This window comes from Balaenoptera physalus, assembly GCF_965194825.1.
Source record: "Balaenoptera physalus genome assembly, chromosome: 20".
Classification (NCBI taxonomy): domain Eukaryota; kingdom Metazoa; phylum Chordata; class Mammalia; order Artiodactyla; family Balaenopteridae; genus Balaenoptera; species Balaenoptera physalus.
The window spans coordinates 52,279,739-52,303,819 of NC_138901.1; the positions used below are offsets into that span (position 1 = coordinate 52,279,739).

At 35.8% G+C, this 24,081-nt stretch overlaps 1 protein-coding gene across 4 annotated transcripts in view; it reads left to right on the plus strand.

Annotated features, from left to right (window-relative positions):
* Positions 1 to 24,081, plus strand: part of PAFAH1B1 (platelet activating factor acetylhydrolase 1b regulatory subunit 1) — a 79,219-nt gene that overhangs the window by 47,650 nt on the left and 7,488 nt on the right. For 3 of the 4 annotated variants that reach the window (XM_082443549.1, XM_082443551.1, XM_082443550.1), the window contains 6 exons: positions 12,932 to 13,016; positions 13,323 to 13,397; positions 14,311 to 14,517; positions 19,790 to 19,958; positions 22,096 to 22,198; positions 22,912 to 23,140. In XM_082443549.1, the coding sequence (XP_082299675.1) occupies positions 12,932 to 13,016; positions 13,323 to 13,397; positions 14,311 to 14,517; positions 19,790 to 19,958; positions 22,096 to 22,198; positions 22,912 to 23,140 (868 nt within the window). Of the gene's footprint in view, positions 1 to 12,931; positions 13,017 to 13,320; positions 13,398 to 13,574; positions 13,801 to 14,310; positions 14,518 to 19,789; positions 19,959 to 22,095; positions 22,199 to 22,911; positions 23,141 to 24,081 lie in introns of those variants that run through there. The other variant, XM_082443552.1, reaches the window with a different exon arrangement.

The window sequence follows — 24,081 nt, forward strand, 5'->3', positions numbered from 1 at the left end:
TAAGGGATCTTTACTTTTTACTTTTATGCTTTAGGGCTTGGCTTACTTATGATGCTCTTCCTTTATTTAGTTGGTATCCCATCTAATCTTCCTATATGCTTCTGATAAGTAAGTCTTAAAAATATCACTTAAGTTAAACTGCCTTTTCTTGCCTTGCATGTCCTTCATAATCTGTTTCTGTCCTGTCTTTCAGCCATTTCATATCTTAATCTCATTTCCAATATTTATATCTATTATTTAGATAGACCACTTTTGAGCAATTTTAAGTAAAAGTGATTATAGGCATTCTTTTCTTCTCAACTTTAATGCAAATATTTCTAGTGCTTTATCATTAACTATAACATTTGTTGGTTGAAGGTTTGAGGGGTCTCTTTTTAAAATATATTTTTTAAAATATTTATTTATTTGGCTGGGCCAGGTCTTTAGTTGAGGCATGTGGACTCTTAGTTGCGGCAGGCGAGCGGGATCTAGTTCCCTGACCAGGGATCAAACCCAGGCCCCCTGCATTGGGAGTGTGGAGTCTTAACTGCTTGACCACCAGGGAAATCCCTAAAATATTAATAAGAGATGTCTTTTTTTTTTTTTTTTTTTGAGTGTGAGCTTTTTTTTTTTTTAACATCTTTATTGGAGTATAGTTGCTTTACAATGGTGTGTTAGTTTCTGCTTTATAACAAAGTGAATCAGCTATGCATATACATATATCCCCATAACTCCTCCCTCTTGCATCTCCCTCCCTCCCACCCTCCCTATCCCACCCCTCCAGGTGGTCACAAAGCACCGAGCTGATCTCCCTGTGCTATGCAGCTACTTCCCAGTAGCTAGCTATTTTACATTTGGTAGTATATACAAGTCCATGCCACTCTCTCACTTCATCCCAGCTTACCCTTCCCCCTCCCTATGTCCTCAAGTCCATTCTCTACGTCTGTGTCTTTATTCCTGTCCTGCCCCTAGGTTCTTCATAACCTTTTTTTTTTTTTAGATTCCATATATATGTGTTAGCATACAGTATTTGTTTTTCTCTTTCTGACTTACTTCACTCTGTATGACAAACTCTAGGTCCATCCACCTCACTACAAATAACTCAATTTTGTTTCTTTTTATGGCTGAGTAATATTCCATTGTATGTATGTGCCACATCTTTTTTATCCATTCATCTGTCGATGGTTGCTTAGGTTGCTTCCATGTCCTGGCTATTGTAAATAGAGCTGCAATCAACATTGTGGTACATGACTCTTTTTGAATTATGGTTTTCTCAGGGTCTATGCCCAGTAGTGGGACTGCTGGGTCATATGGTATTTCTATTTTTAGTTTTTTAAGGAACCTCCATACTGTTCTCCACAGTGGCTGTGTCAATTTACATTCCCACCAACAGTGCAAGAGGGTTCCCTTTTCTCCACACCCTCTCCAGCATTTATTGTTTGTAGATTTTTTCATGATGGCCATTCTGACTGGTGTGAGGTTTTTGTAGTTTTGATTTGCATTTCTCTAACGATTAGTGATGTTGAGCATTCTTTCATGTGTTTGTTGGCAGTCTGTATATCTTCTTTGGAGAAATGTCTGTTTAGGTCTTCTGCCCATTTTTGGATTGGGTTGTTTGTTTTTTTTGATATGGAGCTGCATGAGCTGCTTGTAAATTTTGGAGATTAATTAATCCTTTGTCAGTTGCTTCATTTGCAAATATTTTCTCCTATTCTGAGGGTTGTCTTTTCATCTTGTTTATGGTTTCCTTTGCTGTGCAAAAGCTTTTAAGTTTCATTAGGTCCCATTTGTTTATTTTTGTTTTTATTTCCATTTCTCTAGGAGGTGGGTCAAAAAGGATCTTGCTGTGATTTATGTCGTAGAGTGTTCTGCCTATGTTTTCCTCTAAGAGTTTTATAGTGTCTGGCCTTACATTGAGGTCTTTAATCCATTTTTTTTTTTAACATCTTTATTGAAGTATAATTGCTTTACAATGGTGTGTTAGTTTCTGCTTTATAGCAAAGTGAATCAGTTATACATATACATATGTTCCCATATCTCTTCCCTCTTGCATCTCCCTCCCTCTCACCCTCCCCATCTCACCCCTCTAGGTGGTCACAAAGCACCGAGCTGATCTCCCTGTGCTATGCGGCTGCTTCCCACTAGCTATCTATTTTACATTTGGTAGTGTATATATGTCTATGACACTCTCTCACTTTGTGCCAGCTTACCCTTCCCCCTCCCCATATCCTCAAGTCCATTCTCTAGTAGGTCTGTGTCTTTATTCCCGTCTTGCCACTAGGTTCTTCATGGCCTTTTTTTATTTTTCCTTAGATTCCATATATATGTGTTAGCATACTGTATTTGTTTTTCTCTTTCTGACTTACTTCACTCTGTATGACAGACTCTTAACTCCATCCACCTCATTACAAATACCTCCATTTCATTTCTTTTTATGGCTGAGTAATATTCCATTGTATATATGTGCCACATCTTCTTTATCCATTCATCTGATGATGGACACTTAGGTTGCTTCCATGTCCTGGCTATTGTAAATAGAGCTGCAACGAACATTTTGGTACATGACTCTTTTTGAACTATGGTTTTCTCAGGGTATATGCCCAGTAGTGGGATTGCTGGGTCGTATGGTAGTTCTATTTGTAGTTTTTTAAGGAACCTCCATACTGTTCTCCATAGTGGCTGTATCAATTTACATTCCCACCAACAGTGCAAGAGTGTTCCCTTTCCTCCACACCCTCTCCAGCATTTACTGTTCCTAGATTTTTTGATGATGGCCATTCTGACCGGTGTGAGATGATATCTCATTGTAGTTTTGATTTGCATTTCTCTAATGATTAATGATGTTGAGCATTCTTTCATGTGTCTGTTGGCAATCTGTATATCTTCTTTGGAGAAATGTCTATTTAGGTCTTCTGCCCATTTTTGGATTGGGTTGTTCTTTTTTTTGTTATTGAGCTGCATGAGCTGCTTGTAAATCTTGGAGATGAATCCTTTGTCAATTGCTTCATTTGCAAATATTTTATCCCATTCTGATTGTTGTCTTTTGGTCTTGTTTATGGTTTCCTTTGCTGTGCAGAAGCTTTTAAGTTTCATTAGGTCCCATTTGTTTATTTGTGTTCTTAATTCCATTTCTCTAGGAGCTGGGTCAAAAAGAATCTTGCTGTGATTTAATCCATTTTGAGTTTATTTTTGTGTATGGTGTTAGGCAGTGTTCTAATTTCATTTTTTCACATGTAGCTGTCCAGTTTTCCCAGCACCATTTGTAGAAGAGGCTGTATTTTCTCCATTGTATATTCTTGCTTCCTTTATCAAAGAAAAGGTGACCATATGTGCATGGGTTTATCTCTGGGCTTTCTATCCTGTTCCATTGATCTATATTTCCGTTTTTGTGCCAGTACCATCCTGTTTTGATTACTGTAGCTTTGTAGTAGTGTCTGAAGTCCGGGAGCCTGATTCCTCCAGCTCCGTTTTTCTTTCTCAAGATTGCTTTGGCTATTCGGGGTCTTTTGTGTTTTCATACAAATTGTGAAATTTTTTGTTCTAGTTCTGTGAAAAATGCCATTGGTAGTTTGATAGGGATTGCATTGAATCTGTAGATTGCTTTGGGTAGTATAGTCACTTTTACAATGTTGATTCTTCCAATCTAAGAACATGGTATATCTCTCCATCTGTTTGTATCATCTTTAATTTCTTTCATCAGTGTCTTATAGTTTTCTGCATACAGGTCTTTTGTCTCCTTAGGTAGGTTTATTCCTAGGTATTTTATTCTTTTTGTTGCAGTGGTAAATGGGAGTGTTTCCTTAATTTCTCTTTCAGATTTTTCATCTTTAGTGTATAGGAATGCAAGAGATTTCAGTGCATTAATTTTGTATCCTGCTACTTTACCAAATTCATTGATTAGCTCTAGTAGTTTTCTGGTAGCATCTTTAGGATTCTCTGTGTATAGTATCATGTCATCTGTAAACAGTGACAGCTTTACTTCTTCTTTTCTGATTTGGATTCCTTTTATTTCTTTTTCTTCTCTGATTGCTGTGGCTAAAACTTGCAAAACTATGTTGAGTAATAGTGGTAAGAGTGGGCAACCTTGTCTTGTTCCTGATCTTAGTGGAAATGGTTTCAGTTTTTCACCATTGAGAACGATGTTGGCTGTGGGTTTGTCATATATGGCCTTTATTATGTTGAGGTAAGTTCTCTCTATGCCTACTTTCTGGAGGGTTTTTAACATAAATGGGTGTTGAATTTTGTCGAAAGAATAAGAGATCTTTTTTAATGTTAATGAAGACCTTTCCATTTTTAAGGACTGTTTTAAAATCAAGAATGTTGAAGAATTTGGTCAGATATACATTGAGATCTTCATCATGTACCATTCTCATTCCCTTTCTCCTCCTCAGTCCCCTGCCTATAATGCTTACTGTTTCTTTTTCCTTTAAGGCCCAACTCATATCTTGCCTTTACAAAAAGATTCTTCTATTCAGTCTCATTTGTCTCTTTTTTGAATTAGTTTTCACACCCTTTGGTAACTTTGGTTTTGCTCCTCCAATAGATTTATAAGTCCCTGGAAGGCAAGGAACCACAACCTAATCCTCTTTTATATTCCCTAGTATGAAGCTGGGAATATAACAGACACTCATCTCTTCCCGCATTCCCTTTTTTTCTTTCCTCCCTTGTTTTATAGTGAAATTTTGCTTTACATTTAAAAATGTAAACATTTCAAACTTTTCAACACATGACAGTTATATTGGCTATTCTTATTGTACAGCCCGACTTTTCCATACGGGTTTCTTAAGTATGCAAAATAATTTTTTACAGGAATGGATCTAAATGGATCTCACAGTTAAATACAATAAATATCTACAATTACTATAGACTTTAAAGTTAGAGGAAAAGGGAGAAAATGTTTTTAAAGTTGCGAGTTATATCGAGGAACTGAGGCAAAATATCCCCCCCGTGGAGACGTTGCTGACCTCTTACTTTTATACTAGGCCATGCAACTTCTTCTTCTTTTTTTTTTTTTAAAATAAATTTATTTATTTTATTTATTTTTGGCTGTGTTGGGTGTTCGTTGCTGCGCGTGGGCTTTCTCTAGTTGCGGCGAGCGGGGGCTTCTCATTGCGGTGGCTTCTCTTGTTGCGGAGCGTGGGCTCTAGGCACGCAGGCTTCAGTAGTTGCGGCTCACAGGCTTTAGAGCACAGGCTCAGTAGTTGTGGCGCACGGGCTTAGTTGCTTCGCAGCATGTGGGATCTTCCCAGACCAGGGATCGAACCCGTATCCCCTGCATGGGTAGGCGGATTCTCAACCACTGCGCCACCAGGGAAGCCCGCAACTTCTTTTTAATGTCAGTCAGTAATACACATGTGTATCACTAATTTGAAACAACATAATTGGGAGGCTGGCCCAGTTAGTGTGAAGTGATGTCATAATCACACCTTCATTTATGTTATTGTAAGGTTACTTTTCTTAACAGATTAAAAGAGTAAAGAAGAAGACATAAACAAGGGGGAGGATCAAAACTGAACTGTTCAGTGGTGCCTTCTGCTTTGTCATTCCATTACTCAAAAAATGTCGTCTAAATATGAGAATGAAAAGTAATAATGCTTTTTTGTGTGTTCATGTTTCTGGTTTTGCCTTTTTAAAAGAAATCCAACATGGTATACTTATATACCATTTTATTGCTGCTGTGGTATGGAGAGTGAGGGGTGGATGTTACCTCAGACCCAGATCCCTGCTGAAGAGAAATGGTAACTGACAGGCTAGTATACCAGGCGCATATTCTTTTGCTTAATGATGAAGATAAAGGTCCACTCACCCTGGCTCACCCAAATTTTATTTTCCTTTACTTCATCACTGCCAGAATAAGGTCTCATTTTAACCTCTTGCTGTGCTTATACTTGTCCCAAGACTGGTAGTAGTTGAATCCTGGACTACCCTTTTGGAGTAAGTATCAAGTGTGATGATGAAGGATGATCATTGTAACCCTTTGTCAGGGCCCATAAGGTTGGAGAGGTGTAAGACCTATGGCCAGGAACTCATCATATCAGTGCTCCCCTTTCCCCAGAGATTCAGTGGGTGGCTGTAGCATATTTAAGAAGTCATGTTACCTACCTGTCTAAGACTTGGTTAATGTCCTATGGCAGCAGCTTATGGAATGACCTGCAGTAGTGTCTCTGCACTTGAACTTTATTCACATCTTCCCCAGGACTATGTAGTTCATCTTGGTGTTTGTCTAAAATGGCATAGCCTGGGGTGTTGTGACGGTTGTCTTCTGGAACAGGGCTGATGATGATGATGTACTTCTGGGGGTGTGAACTTGTATGCTTGATCCTGCTGGGTCTTCTCATTATCTTAGTGGTGTGCCCTCCTAACCCTGCAGACATCCCACAGTCATTGGGCCACTGCAGACTTTCAGAACAGTGCACATTAACTCCATTGCTTTCCTCATTCTTGAATATGTGAGATCAGTGTATCTTTTCTGATGGGCCTGGTAAGAAAACATCTGTTTGTCAGCTACTGACTTAACCTTGTTTCTCCTCATATAAACAATAAAATTTAACTATTTATAGAATTCCTAGAACATTTTTATTCAACCTTAGAATGCTAGAGTATACAATTTGAAGAAATACTGTTATTGTCATTTTGGTTTCAAAAGGCTGAATTTTTGATTCTCAGCTTCACCATTTATTAGCCAAAAAAATCAGTTAAGCTCTGTGAGCCTCAGTTTCTTTACCTGTGAAAAACAGCTTCCATCTCAGTCTCCTGTAACGCATGCTCTGTAATTCCCTCTGCTTCAATTTATATTCGTAAGAGATGCAGGGGACCCTGAAGTATTCTGCTTTTATTGTTGGTGCTATCCAATCTTTTTAGAGTTGTTTTTGTTTAACTAGCAGTTCATAGCATTTAGAAAAACTTTTGAAACTCTTATCTCCCTTTATAAGAGTGTGAGGGTGTGTATGGATTGGTAGTGTTATGTTGTATGTACTACTATGGTAGCAGTCATACTATGTTATGACTAATACCACAGCTACAAAAATTATCCTAGGGATATAAGAACAATGAAGAGAGTGTAAGAAGTCAGCTAAAATGCTTAGAATATAATCCTTGCATTTTAATAAACTTGAAATAGTTTAGAAAAACAAACAAAATCTCATTTGTTATTGTAATAGTTTCAGAGGACAGCAGTAGAATATGTCCAATGTGGTACTATTCCATATGTAAGCCTAAACTCTGTCTAACCAATTCTGTTTGTTCATACATAAAAGTCCTTCATCTCAGTTCGTTCTTTTGATTTTAACCATTTTCTCTGATTCTGCATGGGGTTACTGGTTTTGGTTCTACTCAGAATGACCTGTTGCACTTCTGCATGAATTTTTCTTTGATTCTAGTGATAGTTGTTTTTCTTCATCTCCTAAGGCTTAGTAGATTTATTTAACTCATGTGTATGAAGTTTCTTTGAGAGATTATTATAAACTTGTGCTTTGATGTCCACTTGTTTCCAAGGGGATAAAGCTTCCATCCTAATAAAACTGATGAAAATCAACTCTAGGTCAACAATTGAAATTAGTAGCAAACTCTAGAAGCACCTTTTAGGCTGTTAGAACCAAGAGATTCTTCAGTCTTATTTATTCTTACTTTAAGTGATGGTGGTACACCTTGCCTGAGTTAGAGGCTCCACATTCTCTGGATCAGATAGTTAGCTTAGATATTGAGTGATGAGGTAACAGGGGCAGTAGTGCCAAAGTTATCTGGCCATGGGAACCTGACTTAAGTTTTTTGACTCTGTCAACACCACTCACCTGACATTGTGGTTAGAAGTGTGACTAAGAGGTCTGACTAAATTGTATTTGATGCGGAAATAAAATTGACTAGACTATTCTGGGACTGGGTTGTAGACTTTGTACATCATCAGTATGTGGTACTACCCCTAATGGTATCATACTCGCTTAAACTTCAGTTTTAATTTATTTGCCATATTTTTGTATATATCCCTTGCTCTTTGGTAGGTCAGTATTATGATATTTTAATGCTATGTAATAGCTCTTTTTCTAAACTCTTAACAAGTAATACTGTTAACATTTAACCTTCATTAGATAGAAAGAGAATGCATCCCTGATACTCTCGAATCTCACTGCTCCTCCCCAACTCCAGTATTTTACAGTGCTCGTTTGAAGCCTTACTGTGGAGTGGAATACTGAGGCTACTTTAAGTTCTGGAACTGCACTTGCTAAAGTCAGCAGGGACCTCTTGGTAGCCAGATTCTTTGGACACTTTTTAGACTTTACTTGACCTCTCTCAGATCTTTGTCATTGTTAGCCATTTCCATTTCTTTGAAACTCCCTTCTCCATTGGCTTGCTGGCATCTCTTAATTCTCATACTAGGCTTCTTCACTCCCTAATGGCTTCTTAATTATTGGTATCTGTCAAGGTTCCATCATTTACTTTCTAGTCTCCTTTTTTCTTCCCATTATATACCTTCATCCAAAGTGTCTTTCACCACTTACATGGTTTGAATCACTACTACCTGTTTACTAATTTTCCTAAATCCTTTCCTTACGTCAGATCGATCTTTAAAGCTTCTGACCTGTATATTCAGTTACCTCCTATATCATATATCTTTACTTAAATATTTTATAGCTACTTCAAGTCAAAAGGTTTAAAACTGAACTGATTATATTCTTGCCCCCCCCTTTTTTCCTTCCTCCTCTTCTCCTGTTTCCTGTCCAAGTACATGTTATTACCATCTACCAGAAACTTGTAAATCAACTATTTTCTCCCATCTCCCAGATCTAGTCAGTTACCAAAACAAAAGCTTAGTGGTTAAAAGTATGAGTCATTCTTGGTTTCAAGAATTTGTGTGTAGGCTGGTCAGAATGCGCATCATTAAAAGCTCTGCAAATAACAAATGCTGGAGAGGGTGTGGCGAAAAGGGGACCTTCCTACACTGTTGGTGGGAATGTAAGATGGTGCAGCCACTATGGAAAACAGTATGGAGGTTCCTTAAAAAACTAAAAATAGAATTACCATATGATCCAGCAATCCTACTCTTGGGCATATACCTGGACAAAACTATAATTTAAAAAGATACATGCACCCCTATGTTCATAGCAGCACTATTCACAAAAGCCAAAACATGGAAACAACCTAAATATACATCAACAGATGAATGGATAAAGAAGATGTACATATATACAGTGGAATACTACTCATCAGTAAAAAAGAACGAAATAATGCCATTTGCAGCAACATGGATGCAACTAGAGATTATCAAACTAAGTGAAATAAGTCAGAAAGAGAAATACAAATACCATATGATATCACTTACATGTGGAATCTAAAATATGGCACAAATGAACCTATCTACAAAACAGAAACAGACTCAGAGACATAGAGATCAAGCTTGTAGTTGCCACGGTGGGGAGGGAGAGGGATGGATTGGGAGTCTGGGGTTGGTAGATGCAAACTATTATGTTTAGAACGGATAAACAGGACTTCCCTGGTGGCTCAGTGGTTAAGAATCTGTCTGCCAGTGCAGGGGACATGGGTTCGAGCCCTGGTCTGGGAAGATCCCACATGCTGCGGAGCAACTAAGCCCGTGCGCCACAGCTACTAAGCCTGCGCTCTAGAGCCTGTGTGCCACAACTACTGAGCCTGTGTGCCACAACTACTGAAGCCCGCATGCCTAGAGCCCATGCTCCGCAACAAGAGAAGCCACCGCAGTGAGAAGCCCTTGCACCGCAACGAAGAGTAGCCCCCACTCACTGCAGCAACGAAAACCCAACACAGCCAGAAAATAAAGAAAGAAAGAAATTTTTTAAAAATAGAAAGGATAAACAACAAGGTTCTACTATATAGCACAGGGAACTATATCCAATCTCCTGGGATAAACCATAATGGAAAAGAATATTTAAGAAAAGAATGTATATATATATATGTGTATATGTGTATAACTGAGTCACTTTGCTGTACGGCAGAGATTGGCACAGCGTTGTAAACCAGCTCTACTTCAATAAAAAAATTTTGAGTGTCAGGCTTTTTTAATTGCAGTATAGATCCACTTTTAAAACACTTATGAAGAAATACAATATATGGAAGTATATGAAAATGGAACAACTCTAGTTAAAGGAAGAAGGTTTTGCATTCCACCTACTTAGCCAGTTTCTTCCCCACCTACCTAATGAATGTTGATTGGAATTATTATCCTAAATTATTTCATTTCATCTTAGTTTTGTGACCTTGGATAAATCAGTCTGTCAGTTTTATAGTATAGGGGTAATAAACTTTTCTACAGGATGGTTTTAGGATCAAAAGAGACAGTGAATATTGTTTTTTAAATTAGATTTAACATTTTATAAAAAGTATAAATGTAACATACAACTCTTTTGAGGTCCTGTGTTATGCACATTTGGAATTACCTATATCTTTCTAATTGCTTTTACCACACAGCATCTTTTTAAAAATATAGATGTTGGGTTAGGCCACATAGAATTTGGAAATCTTGCAGAATCTTAAAAATTTAACATCTACACTTTCATAAAAGCTATATAAGCAGAATCAAAGGGCATCAACTGTTTGTTTTAAGTCAGTAAATGCTAACCCAAATGTCTGAAAAGTAAAGGTGGTAAAGGGATGACATTCGCAACTGCTGGGTAGGAGTATAAACTGGTTACAACTCTGGGGAGCAGTTTGACAACAGCTATCAAAATGTCCTAAAAAATGTATTTTTTTTTTTGTCTTAGTCTCTTCTTAGACTGCTCTAACAAAATATCATAAACTGGGTGGCTTATAAACAACAAAGATTTATTTCTCACAGTTTAGAGGCTAGGAAGTCCAAGACCAAGGAACCTGGCAGATTCGGTGTCTGGTGAGGGCTCACTTCCTGGTTCCTATTCTCTACATAAGGACATTAACCCCATTTGTGACCTCCTCACATAGGCCCCACTTCCAAATACCATCACTTGGGGGATTAGGCCCCTCCACTAGTTATTGTACTTTTTTAAAAAAATAAATTTATTTATCTATTTATTTATTTGGTTTTGGCTCCGTTGGGTCTTTGTTGCTGCTCACGGGCTTTCTCTAGTTGCGGTGAGCGGGGACTACTCTTTGTTGCAGTGCGCAGGCTTCTCATTGCAGTGGCTTCTCTTGTTGCGGAGCATGGGCTCTAGGCACACGGGCTTCAGTAGTTGTGGCACGCGGCCTCTGTAGTAGCACGCGGGCTCTAGAGCGCAGGCTCAGTAGTTGTGGCGCACAGGCTTAGTTGCTCCACGGCATGTGGGATCTTCCTGGACCAGTGCTTGAACCCGTCTCCCCTGCATTGGCAGGCGGATTGTTAACCACTGCGCCACTAGGGAAGTCCCTAGTTATTGTACTTTAATCTTTGGTAAGCTAATAATTACCTGGAACATGAAGTGTTTGCTCGAATTCCATATTATCTTTCTCCATTTTTTGTTTTTAACATGCCATTGAATTAAAACTTAGTCCCACCAATTCTACAGTACTGCTTAGAGTGTTTTATTTCCTAAAGCATTAGGTGGGCAGTAGCATTGACATTTATACAAGGATAGTCCTAGCAGCATTGTTTGTAGTAGTAAAAGCATATGTATCTCTGTAATGGAATACAATATTTTTTTTAAAGAGGCATATTTACATCTGATAAAGAATGATTGCTGAAATTAAATGAGTTTATGTGACATTGTGTGTAAGACATTATCTGTAGTGTACTGCAGTTTGTTTTAAAAACACGTATTAATTATCTCTAGAAGACCATGCAAGGATATGTAGTTATAGGTAGATTATCACTGAAAGAATACACAAAACACTGGTAAAGTGGTTGCCTCTGGGATGGAATATTGCGGGTCAGTGGTGGAAACCACACTTTATTGTGTACTTATATATTTAAAGTTTGTTTAGCCTTGTGTATGTATAAACTTTTAAATTATTTAAATTAATTTGAAATGTTTTAAAGGCAATACCAAGGAAACAACTATTTCTATCACAGTGGGACTTAGGCTCAAAAAAATTGAGAGACATTGGAATAGGTTGCCTTAGGAGACAGGTAGCTGATTTTTGCCTTCAAAGAATATAAGGAGAGCGTGAAATTCATTTGCTAATTCAGCTTCTCTAACCTTTGAGTTCTTTCTAATTCTAAATTAATTTCTCATTCTATGATAATATACTAAGTTTGTAGCTTATGCCTTTTTTCACCCACTCTCATGGTTTAAAGTTGTCTCTAGGGACTTCCCTGGTGGCGCAGTGATTGGGAATCCGCCTGCCAGTGCAGGAGACATGGGTTCGGGCCCTGGTCCGGGAAGATCCCACATGCTGTGGAGCAACTGAGCCCATGTGCCACAGCTACTGAGCCTGTGCTCTAGAGCCCACGAGCCACAACTACTGAGCCCATGTGCCACAGCTACGGAAGCCTGTGCGCCTAGAGCCCATGCTCTGCAACGAGAAGCCACTGCAGTGAGAAGCCTGTGCACCACAGCCAAGAGTGGCTCCCACTCGCCGCAACTAGAGAAAAGCCCGTGTGCAACAACGAAGACCCAATGCAGCCAAAAATAAATATATTTATAAAGTTGTCTCTAATATTAAAATACTTACTAATTGTAATTTTATCAGAACAATTCTCCCTACAAAACTAAATTTCATTACTGTCACAAAGTGATAACTAATTATATAAGCCACATCTTGATCTTACAGCTTGTGAGGCAAGCAACACGTTAGAAACATAACTAAAAGCTCAAGAACAGTGTTATAATCTTAAGGATGTACTATGACAGGGTTAACTGTTTTAGAGGCTTTTGGGGAGGGGTTCCTTTTCTTGTGAAATACTTGTATGATTTGGAAGGTAATACTTTTAAAAGAGTGTCTTAAGATTTATGAGATTTTAAATAAAATATTCTTTCTTCAAAATAGAAATGAGAGTTTATTAGGAGTCATTTGAATTTGTTTTTTTTTTCAGAAATCGAGCTATAGCAGATTATCTTCGTTCAAATGGCTATGAAGAAGCATATTCAGTTTTTAAAAAGGAAGCTGAATTAGATATGGTATGTTTGACTTTTTACAGTTATTCATAGTATATATGAGTGGATTTTACTTAGGTATCAGTAGTTAACAGTCACCTCAGTTATTCACAAATCTTGTCATTTGTTATTGTGGTTTACTTGGCACTAAACCTAGTATTCCCCCTCCCCCCCCTTTTTGGTATAATCAGATGTTTTTATTTATTTATTTATATAATCAGGATATTTTTCATAATGTTTGGGCCTAGAGATTGAATGGTTTGTATGGCTTGAACTATTGTATTTTTGCCTTTTTTTTTTTTTTAATGTTCTCTTTTTTTTTTCCTCTAGAATGAAGAATTAGATAAGAAATATGCTGGTCTTTTGGAAAAAAAATGGACATCTGTTATTAGATTACAAAAGAAGGTAACTAAGTCTTTTTTTCTTTTAAGTTAGTTGTATTCAAAGTATTATATAAACTGAAAATATCAACATAACATAAATTATTCTTTTACATTAATTAATAATTATATTTAACCTTGAAAAGGCAAATAAAAATACATTTCTATGCATTATTATTTCTATGCATTATGACCTATACAGATCATTGCTGGTAAATGGTAATTTATGCAACCAGGGCTACTGGCTGAGTTGAATCTAACACAACCCTGACTTCAAGGAATTGGTACTGAAGAACCCATTTATGCACTTAGATGGGAAGAACACATGGAGCCAATATGATGCTGGGGAAAGAGCACTAAAGTGTGCTCTTAGACAAGTCATTTTCATCTCTGACCTTTTATTTTTATCTGTAAAGTGAAGGCAATAGGTAATATTCTGGTCCTAAAATTTATACTTTTAGTAGGCAAAATTAGAATAAATAATATTGTTATAACATGAGTTAATCCATAAAAAGCCCTTAGAAAAGTGCCTAGCACATAGATGCTCAGTAATGTTAGCTTTTAATATGAATATTCTGATTAGCATGTACAATGTAAACTATGGTTTGGAAAGAATTTACTAAGAGTGGCAGAATTAGAAAGGATCAAGATAGGTTCCCTACTCTTCCTCTCATTTGTATCCTGGCACCTTCCAAATTTTTCTTTGAGTTAAGGAGTTAAGACACAATTGTATTGAATTTTTCTCAGTTTTTAGTTTTGTCACACTAAGATTTTAGTGATATATTTAATGTAGATCATTTTCAATTAAATCTGACAAATGCTTTGTAAATTACTGAAATTTTATTCTGCATATATGGATGCAAAATAAAGGCAGGTTTTTAAAAATGTACAATTTTTATCAGAATCTATCTGTACATAACTATGTGTTCCTTCTTAAGGTTATGGAATTAGAATCAAAGCTAAATGAAGCAAAAGAAGAATTTACGTCGGGTGGACCTCTTGGTCAAAAAAGAGACCCAAAAGAATGGATTCCCCGTCCACCAGAAAAATATGCATTGAGTGGTCATAGGAGTCCAGTCACTCGAGTCATTTTCCATCCTGTGTTCAGTGTTATGGTCTCTGCTTCAGAGGATGCTACAATTAAGGTAGTGTTTTCAAAATTGAAAGACATACAATAGGGTACTTGTTAGAAGCAACTTTAATGTTAATTGAGTGAAAGAAATGAAAAGATCTTGAAATGAGGAACTACGCAGAGTAACAGGAGGGCCTCTTTGAAACTGTGTGATTGATTCTAAACCTTAAAAGACCGAATAAAATTTCATTGTAGCTCCTGAGAGACAAGCTGCCAAGTAAGTTCACTGATGAATTTGAGAAAATTGGGTGTCACTAATGTAACATTGGACAAATATAGGTCACCCAGTGCTCGAATAACTTTTGTTCTTGAAGAATTAAAGTATAAAAGTATAAGTATGTGCCTTACTTATTAGCAGAGGTGATAGATGAAAATACAGGATTACAAAACTAGTAATTCTGGGGGTGAATATATTCCACAAAAAAATTCAATAGAGGATTTATTTAAATTGCACTCTCCTTGATGGTTTTGATTCCAAACTAAACAGTAATTCTCTCTAGGGGTGTGGAAATGTAGGAGCTTTCCATTTTAGAAGTTATGTATTTCTCTCATTTTTAAAAATTTTCATGATAAGCATATACATTTTAATATTTTTTAATCAGGGAAGAAGTTGTTTTTATAATTTCCTTTGATTCAGACACAATACAGTGATAGTTGTATAAACCACGTACAGAAAGATAAGTAAAATGTAGTTTTAAAAATTTAAGTAGGTTTCTCTATCTAAAGCTTATTTCAGATTAAGTTCTAGATTTTAAGTTTCATTTGTAGAGGTATAAATAAGAAAATGTGAGTAGATTGCTAAGATTGTATTTATCACATAGCAGCAGTCAGCATAAAACGCAGGCATGACTTAAATGTATATACTTAACCTGTTCTTTAAACATGATTGTATGTTTTCCTTCTGTGGTTTCTTTAGTTTCTAAATCAGTGGCTTACTTTCATCCTGTGGGCTGGTGATCCATGGGTCGGGCTGCAAAGTAATTGGAAGAGAGTCTTAAATTCTATTTGCATTACATATTTCTGTAGGCTGAGATGATTGCCTAATACACTAATATATTGCTGTCTTTCAAATTATGTAGACATGTACTTAGCTTATTAATTTCATGATGGTCTTGTCTACTGAAAACTGCACTGCTGTCATGAAGCATGGGGGTAAAGATAGACTTATCAAATAGATGGAAAACTCAGTCTTAACTATTGATTTTGCAGCAGTGGTCTAAAAGCGTAAATAAAACTGCTAATATGCCATCTTAAAATTAGCTATTGGTTCAACTTTAAAATATTACAAATGGAAGTTTTAAAAGTTTTATCTATAACCATACCACATGTGTCAACAACTAGTAAAAGTTCTCCCTTCCGTTTAGTCTTTAATGTGCACACATACGAAAAGCATTTGTATTTAGTTTTGCTTCCTTCTTTGATTAAACTTATTTTAGAAATACTTTTCTTTGTTTCTAATGAATCATCATTTTTAATGATTTTAAACTGATCTTTTTACTTATATGTGGAGACTTTATAGAGTAGTTAATGGTCAAGAGCACAAGCTCTGGGTTCAAGTCCTGACCCCCCCCCCCCACTTAATGATTTATGTGATATGAGCAAATTAACTTTTTGTGCTTCTCTTTTCTCATCTGTAAAATGAAGATAATTAGTACCTGTGTCACAGGACTTTGGGGAGGATTAAATAATACATGGAAACTGCTTAAAATACTGAAGGAGTACTCACTGTCAGCAGTGTCTCAACACCATTAACAAATCTTCCATTGGATTTTTATTTCCAGTCATCTACTATCTTAAGTAATACTGTTCTATTCATTTTTATACATAAGTCTTTCTCATTTCGTTGGGTATTTTGTGGAATGAAAAGAAACCTGTTTCTACCAGTGGTTTTCATTCTTCAATTACGGTAAAGCTAGGGGATTCCTAATGATGATTGTGACAGAACTACCTTCCAAAAAACTCAAAGGAGCACACAGAGACAGAATTTTCTGTAATTTTGTGACTATCTTGGGCAAAGTGCTTGATATGTTTAAGGCTCAAATTTCTCATTTGTTGGAAGGGGGATTAAAAATATCTATAAGATTCTTTTGCTTAAAATGAAGTAATGTATACATAATGTATATAACAGTACAGTGTTTGGTGGATAGATGGTAAGTCCCCAATAAACTGTAGATAATGTTACAGTTATAACAAAATTAAAATTTTATTATATAATTTCTCTTGTGCATCTAGTAAATATAACACGTTCCTTTTAGAGTCATTCATTTACATTATCAACATTTGAACTACAATAATTTAAGAAAAATGATAGAGGATGGATATTTGGAATAGCTCATGACTTTTTAATTGCGTCATTGAAATTTTTGAAACATTATTTCTGGTTGTCATTTAGAATTAGTTCTTAAATGTTAAGAAAAATGAACAGCAAACAAAACTGAAAAATACATTCAACTAATAAAGCAGATTAAGGATTGCCAACTTTAATATATAGAGTTCAAACAAATGTGGAAAACAGTAACATCTCAACAGAAGAATGGACTACAGAACGAGAACAGACAATTCAGAGGAAGAAAAAGTGGCTAACCAACGACAGTAGAGCTTTGGCCTCACTACTAATAGAAGAAGAAATGCAGGTTAAAATATATATCAAATCTGCCAAGATATTTTACTTTTTAAATGAGAATTCCCAGAGGTGATAAGAATTTGATGAAGCAAGCATTCTCATTACATTTGATACAATCTTATCGGAGAACAATTTAGCAGAATATATGAAGGGCTAAAAAGCTTACACTTTCTGACTCAGAATTCTTTTTCACCATCACTGTCTGACCTAACTGTTGCAGAATGAGGACAGATATTTTTCACTATTCAAAGGTTTTCACTATAATGTTTTCTATAATAATGAAAAAGTTTTTCCTTTTGTTTAGAAAATATTAGGAATTACTTTTAAAAGAATGTTTGCTAATAAGTTTTTAATGGCATGGAGAAATCCTTATGATAAGATGCAAAGGGAAAACAGGATAATGAAGTATACACGGTCACCATACTTTTTTAAAAGGAGCATAGAAAAAATGGAAAAACCATGCCATTGGTAGGATAATGGATATTTTTTATTGCCTTTATATCAGTACATTATATTTTTTATCATGAGCATTTATTTTATAATCATACAAAAGGTAAATATCAAGTAAAGAAAAAATTCTCATTAATTCCTGACATTTATAAACACTAAAATGCTCTGTTTGCTTACCATTTATGAAGAGACACAGTTCACATTCTGGGTATATTTATTTTAGAGGAAAATGCTTCAGTGTTCTTTAATGAATGCATGGAAAGAAAATTAACTTAAATGGAAGTGAACTTCAAGGTCACACCTTATTTATTTTCAGTATGTAAAGTATTCATCTGAACTCTTGGTGTTGAAATGAAACAACTAGATATCAAAATGAGTAAAGATACTACAAAAAAAAGAAAACTATAGACCGATATAATACCATTTATGAACATAAATGCAAAATCCTTAACAAATTATAAGCAAATTCAATCCAGCAGTTCATGAAAGGACAGTTAATATGTCATAAGCAAATAGGGTTTATTCCAGAATGCAAGATTGGTTCCACATTTGAAAATCAATCAGTGTGATATACCATATCAACAAAAAAACCATATTAGGTTCAGGAAAAGCATTTGACAAAATTCCAACATCCATTCATGATAAAAACTCTCAACAAGCTGGGAAGGGAGCTTCCTCAGCCTGATAAAAGGCAAAGGTGTCTGGAAAACCTAGAGTGGACATAATACTTAATGGTGGAAAGCAGTGCTTCCCCCCTGAGTTCAGGAATCAGGGCCAGGATGACCAGTCTCAACCACTTAAATTCACCTTTGTATTAGAGTGCCTAGCCAGTGCAGTAAAGAAGAAGAAATAAAAGGCATATAGATTGGAAAGGAAAGAATGGAACTTGCCTTTATTTGCAGACAACATGATCTTCTATATAGAAAATCCCAAAGAATCTACAAAAACCTGCTGGAATTATGACAGTGTAACAGAATGACAGGATACAAGGTCAATATATAAAAAGTAATTGTATTTCTATAAACTAGAATAATTGAAAATCGAAATTTAAAAATGCCACAGTAGCATCAAAAAACTCCAGAATACTTCAAGATACATCTAACAAAATATGAATAAAACTAAACATACAGTAATCACTTCCATGTAGAAATACTTGAACATTTAGATGGTAAAATTTTAATATGTTTATTTTGGGAAGGCTGCTACGTAAGTTTACTGTAAAAGAAATGTTTTTAGAGGATAGTTTATTTTTCTTATGTGCATTTTTTAACATAGTTGTAATCGTGTGTAATTTTGTGTTCTTTTTTATATAACGTTATTGTATACATGCCATAAATTCCTTACAGTAGCAAATTTTATACCTGTGTAGCCATTTCCCTAATATTGGATGTTTAGATTGTTTCCATATTTTCAAAATACATGTTCTAAGTTTCTCTAAATTGGTTGAAATACACCCTACCACAGATACATTTGAACTTACTATGGAAAGAATGAAATCAGTCACTTGATTTTAGAGCATGTAATTAGTGTTGGTTAAAGACTTAACTTCAGACTAGTATTTGGCCACCAGGATAGAAGTTTAGTATGTTCTTGAGATCTGTTTCTAATAGTAATTATTCTTGATAGCTTATTATTTTTATTTTTTTAGAAAAATTATCTTTAAGAATGTGACTGTGGCTCAGTGTTTTTATATCATAATGACATATGCTTCTGTAAATCTGCTATTTAAGGATAGTTACATCTTGTGTAGTCTTTCCTTGGCCTCTTAGATGTCTGAGCTTTGCTTGTCTAGTAGAATTGAATACTCCTTTATCATTCCCCTAATAGTCTACATATAAATTCATGTCATAGGCCTCTGAAACCCTTTTTTTTTTTTTTTTTTTTTCGGTACTTATATTTACTTTTTAACATGTCTGTTGCCTGCTGTCAGACTGGGATGGGACTCTGTCCTGTAGCATTATATACCGAATCACTAGCATGGTTAGATACAGGGTAAGATGCTTAGTAAATGTGGTTTTAGAGGTCTGTTTAGTAATCGATTTTCTCTATAGAGAAAAGTCCAATTTATACTTGAAGGTGTGCTGTTTCTAAGAGAGTTACCCTTTGTTACTTGTTCAGTTAGTCAATATAGTGCCAGACTGGCCTGCCGAGTGCAGATGTGAACTGAGAAAGGAGTGATGTGATGCTAACCAATTTTCTGTTCACTTGACAGGTGTGGGATTATGAGACTGGAGATTTTGAACGAACTCTTAAGGGGCATACAGACTCTGTACAGGATATTTCATTCGACCATAGTGGCAAGCTTCTGGCTTCATGTTCTGCGGATATGACCATTAAACTATGGGATTTTCAGGGCTTCGAATGCATCAGAACCATGCATGGTAAGGGGTAGAAGATAGCATTTTGATATTGGTTTCTAACATGGTATTCCAGAGAGAAGGATAATGTTTTCTAACAGTGTGCAAGTTTCCTACATTCAATTCTTTTTTTTTTTTTTTTTTACTCTTTACTAGGTTTTTTTTGTTTTGTTTTGTTTTTTAAAGCAACATCACAGACACAAGTATCTGTGTAGCATTTATTGATTGATTGATTGATTGATTGATTGATTGATTGCTGTGTTGGGTCTTCGTTTCTGTGCCAGGGCTTTCTCTAGTTGCGGCAAGTGGGGGCCACTCTTCATCGCGATACGTGGGCCTCTCACTGTCGCGGCCTCTCTTGTTGCAGAGCGCAGGCTCCAGACGCACAGGCTCAGTAATTGTGGCTCACGGGCCTAGTTGCTCCGTGGCCTGTGGGATCCTCCCATACCAGGGCTCGAACCCGTGTCCCCTGCATTGGCAGGCAGGCTCTCAACCACTGCGCCACCAGAGAAGCCCTGTTTACTAGGTTTTAATTTTACAGTTTAACAGTAGTCAAACACAGAAATCTTAGTGGTTCTGGAACAGACTGTGTTCTTTTTTGTTGTTGTTGTTACTCACATCACTCTGTTATTGGTCAAATCAGTCATGCAATCAACTGGGTCCCTACATTCAATTATTATTGTCTATAGTGGAGGAGCATATGATGTAGATAGTCCATGGATAATCATGGTAATTGAGAGTTGTTTTCTGTTATGAGGTTTTAAGTATCTCTTAGTGGTTAAAATATTTGTTTTCACAAATATTTTTGAATGAGAAAAACTGCTAGGGCATCTATCTGTTCTTGAGAAGAAGAGAAAATGAATTTATTGGGGTTGTTTTCTTGTTGTTTCTCATTTTTTGCAGTTGGGAAACTGAAGTCAGAGAGAGTAGATGTAGTAAAAGCTGGAACCCATATTCCTTTGCTTACTTTTTAATATTCCACATATCCTATAGTCTCATTGTTAAGTTGTTTTCCCAGGCCTTGTCATGGAGACTGTTTTCTGAAGCAGTCTGGCTTTATGGAAAGAGCATGGGCTTTGGAATCAGATATCTGGGTTCCGATTCCTACTTGTTTACTTAACGGCATTAGGAAATTTTAAGCTCTAATCTATAAGATGAATAATACTTAAGTATTGAATTAAAAATTGAAGTCTTAGGGTTGTTGTGAGGATAAAATGAGATTGTATACTCAAATCATCTGGTTTAGTACCTGGTACATAGGAGGTGCTCACTAAATAAGGATTTTTGTTGTTTTTTTAAATATGATGAAATATGAATGTTTGGGTTTTATATAAGGAGCACATACTATGTTAATAAAAAAAATTTTTTAATGATTATCCAGTGATGTTAGCACTTGAGTAAGCTGTGTGACTACACAGATGGTGTAATTTGAATGGTATGCTCCCCCGCCCCACTCCCCAAAATTAAGTGCATTAGGGAAGCTTACCGATTAAGGGAGTTCTATTGAATCCTTTTGTAAAATCTGTATTTGTTTCTTTAAGTAGCCTGTATCTTATTCCTCTAACTTAAAGAGTTCTTTCCAACCATTATATGTTCCTTAAAATAATGTGATACTTATGAGGATTCTCTGACGCTTTTTTTGCAAAGGATAGCTAACTAGCATTGTGAATAATGCATTTTATTTTCTTTACCCCTACGAATATCAACAACAAAAAGATCATTTTTAGCAACTATTTTAAATATGGAACCAAATCCCCATTTTTCTTATCCATTCTGTTCATCTCTGTAAATCTTATTTCTATCTTATATCTTAGAATAACAACCATGGAAAATTTTGTGTTTTTTTAGTGTTCATAAACATTCAGTGTATTAATATATTCACATGCTGATGGTACTGATTCCCTGTGGTTTTAAAACAGTTGTACATATTGAAATGTAATTATAAATTGAGCTGGCTGCTTGTTTCATTGTGGATTATTTTATTATTAATCCCTTAACTTTTTTGTGTAAATCCAGGTTTCTTATCAAATTTATATAAAACTCCATTGTATTTAAAGTTGCTGTGATATTTGAAATCCCATGATGAAATCTCATGGTGAACTGAGGTTTAATTGCTCTTGATGATATATCACTTAATATGTTACTGTGTTTTGTGTTTTAGGCCATGACCACAATGTTTCTTCAGTAGCTATCATGCCCAATGGAGATCATATAGTATCCGCCTCAAGGGATAAAACTATAAAAATGTGGGAAGTGCAAACTGGGTAAGTAGATTTAGTTGAAAAGGCGTCAGCTTAAAGAGCTAATATTCAACAAAAAACCCAAAATTATGTTCTGATTGTTCCAGTAAATTTGGCTGTAACCCAGAATGTTCACCATGACAGTTATATTTTAAAACTTAAGTTTCAATCTCTAAATGTCTACCCAAAGGAACAGAAATTATGAAAGAAACTATATCCTTGAGAGCCATTTTCTGTGTAATGGCTTATTTTCTCTGTGGTCTTCTTTTAGGTTATCTCTCTGTGGGTTGAATTAAAATGTAAATAACATTTGTGCAGGTATGCCCCTATTAGGCTTAATTTGGTTGTGCTTAGAATTACATGATTGTTATAATAAAACCTTAACCTACTGGTTTTGTCCAGATTAGTAAGAGCATGCCTTTTCCCCAACATGGCTAGAAATATTTTTGTTAGGTTTACTGTGTGTGCTTAGTTAAAAGATTTTATTTCTCTCTATTTTTTACCTTGTGGATTTTGATTTGGTTAGCTCCTTAATGATACTTCCATCAGCTTATTTTAACTGATGTTTGACTTTCCAGCCTGTCCCCATCTTTTATTAACCAGGAATGTACGTGTATTCTGTTGACTTGCATATGATGCCATTCTCTTCATTCCAGTGCATAGCTAGTTTTGTATTGCTTCTGGGAAGGGTCCCAATGATTGCCATTCATGATGCAAACTATTACTTATTTTGATAGCTACTGTGTGAAGACATTCACAGGACACAGAGAATGGGTACGTATGGTGCGGCCAAATCAAGATGGCACTCTGATAGCCAGCTGTTCCAACGACCAGACTGTGCGCGTGTGGGTCGTAGCAACAAAGGAATGCAAGGCTGAGCTTCGAGAACATGAGCATGTGGTAGAATGCATTTCCTGGGCTCCAGAAAGCTCCTATTCTTGCATCTCTGAAGCAACAGGATCTGAGGTACTGTATGATTTATATGTTATTTCATGATTTTGTTGCTATTATCTCAGAACTTTAAATAACCTTCCTGATTCTCTATTTCATGCCATTAATGCATTTAAAAATCTGCATCCCAGAATTCTGAATCTTGAAACTCTTTACTCTTCCAACTTGCAGATAGATGTGTTTATATTTTTTAACCAGTGGTTACTGTTGCTGTCAGCTGACCCTTGATGTGTGCTGGGATGGGGGTTCTCCTGAAGAGTAAAAGTGATCATTTAAATTAGTCAGAAATGTCATTGTTATAAGAGTATACCAATGCAAAAAATAAAACTTATGGGAGAGGTTAAAGTTATCTTTTAGAAGAATAGTGTTCCTTAATGAACATAATTATTTTATTTATAAATTTATGGTGAAATGCAGTTCAGCATTTAAATATTTGTTTTAAATGAAGAATATTTCATATGGAGGCCTCTGATACTCTTGATCATTAGAAACACTAGCTGAATCTGGAGTTTTATTATTTTTTTATGATTCTTAATTTGTGCTCTTCATGATTTCATTCTTTGTAATACCTTAAAATTACAGAATAATTAATTCTGTGAATAAGTTGTATGAGCCAAAATTGACCACATTTCTTTTTTCTAGAGACATTCCTATCGTGGGTTTTTTAAAATGACATTTTAATAAATGAAGGATTCCCCATCCCCCCAGCCCCCAATTATTTTTCAAAATGAAGCTTCTATTGTAATCTCTTTCTAGTTGGCTGGTTGATGGCATTTTCAGATTTTTTTTTTTTACTGCCACCTGGTGGTGGTTATCTACCATATGTCATAAATTCATTGTGGCTGGACTTTATATAAAGGACAAATTAAATACTTTTTAAATTTTTCGTGATTACAGAAGTCTTGAGCAGTAAATTTACCATCCATTGGTGTTGTAGAAACTGAATCTTAATCTAA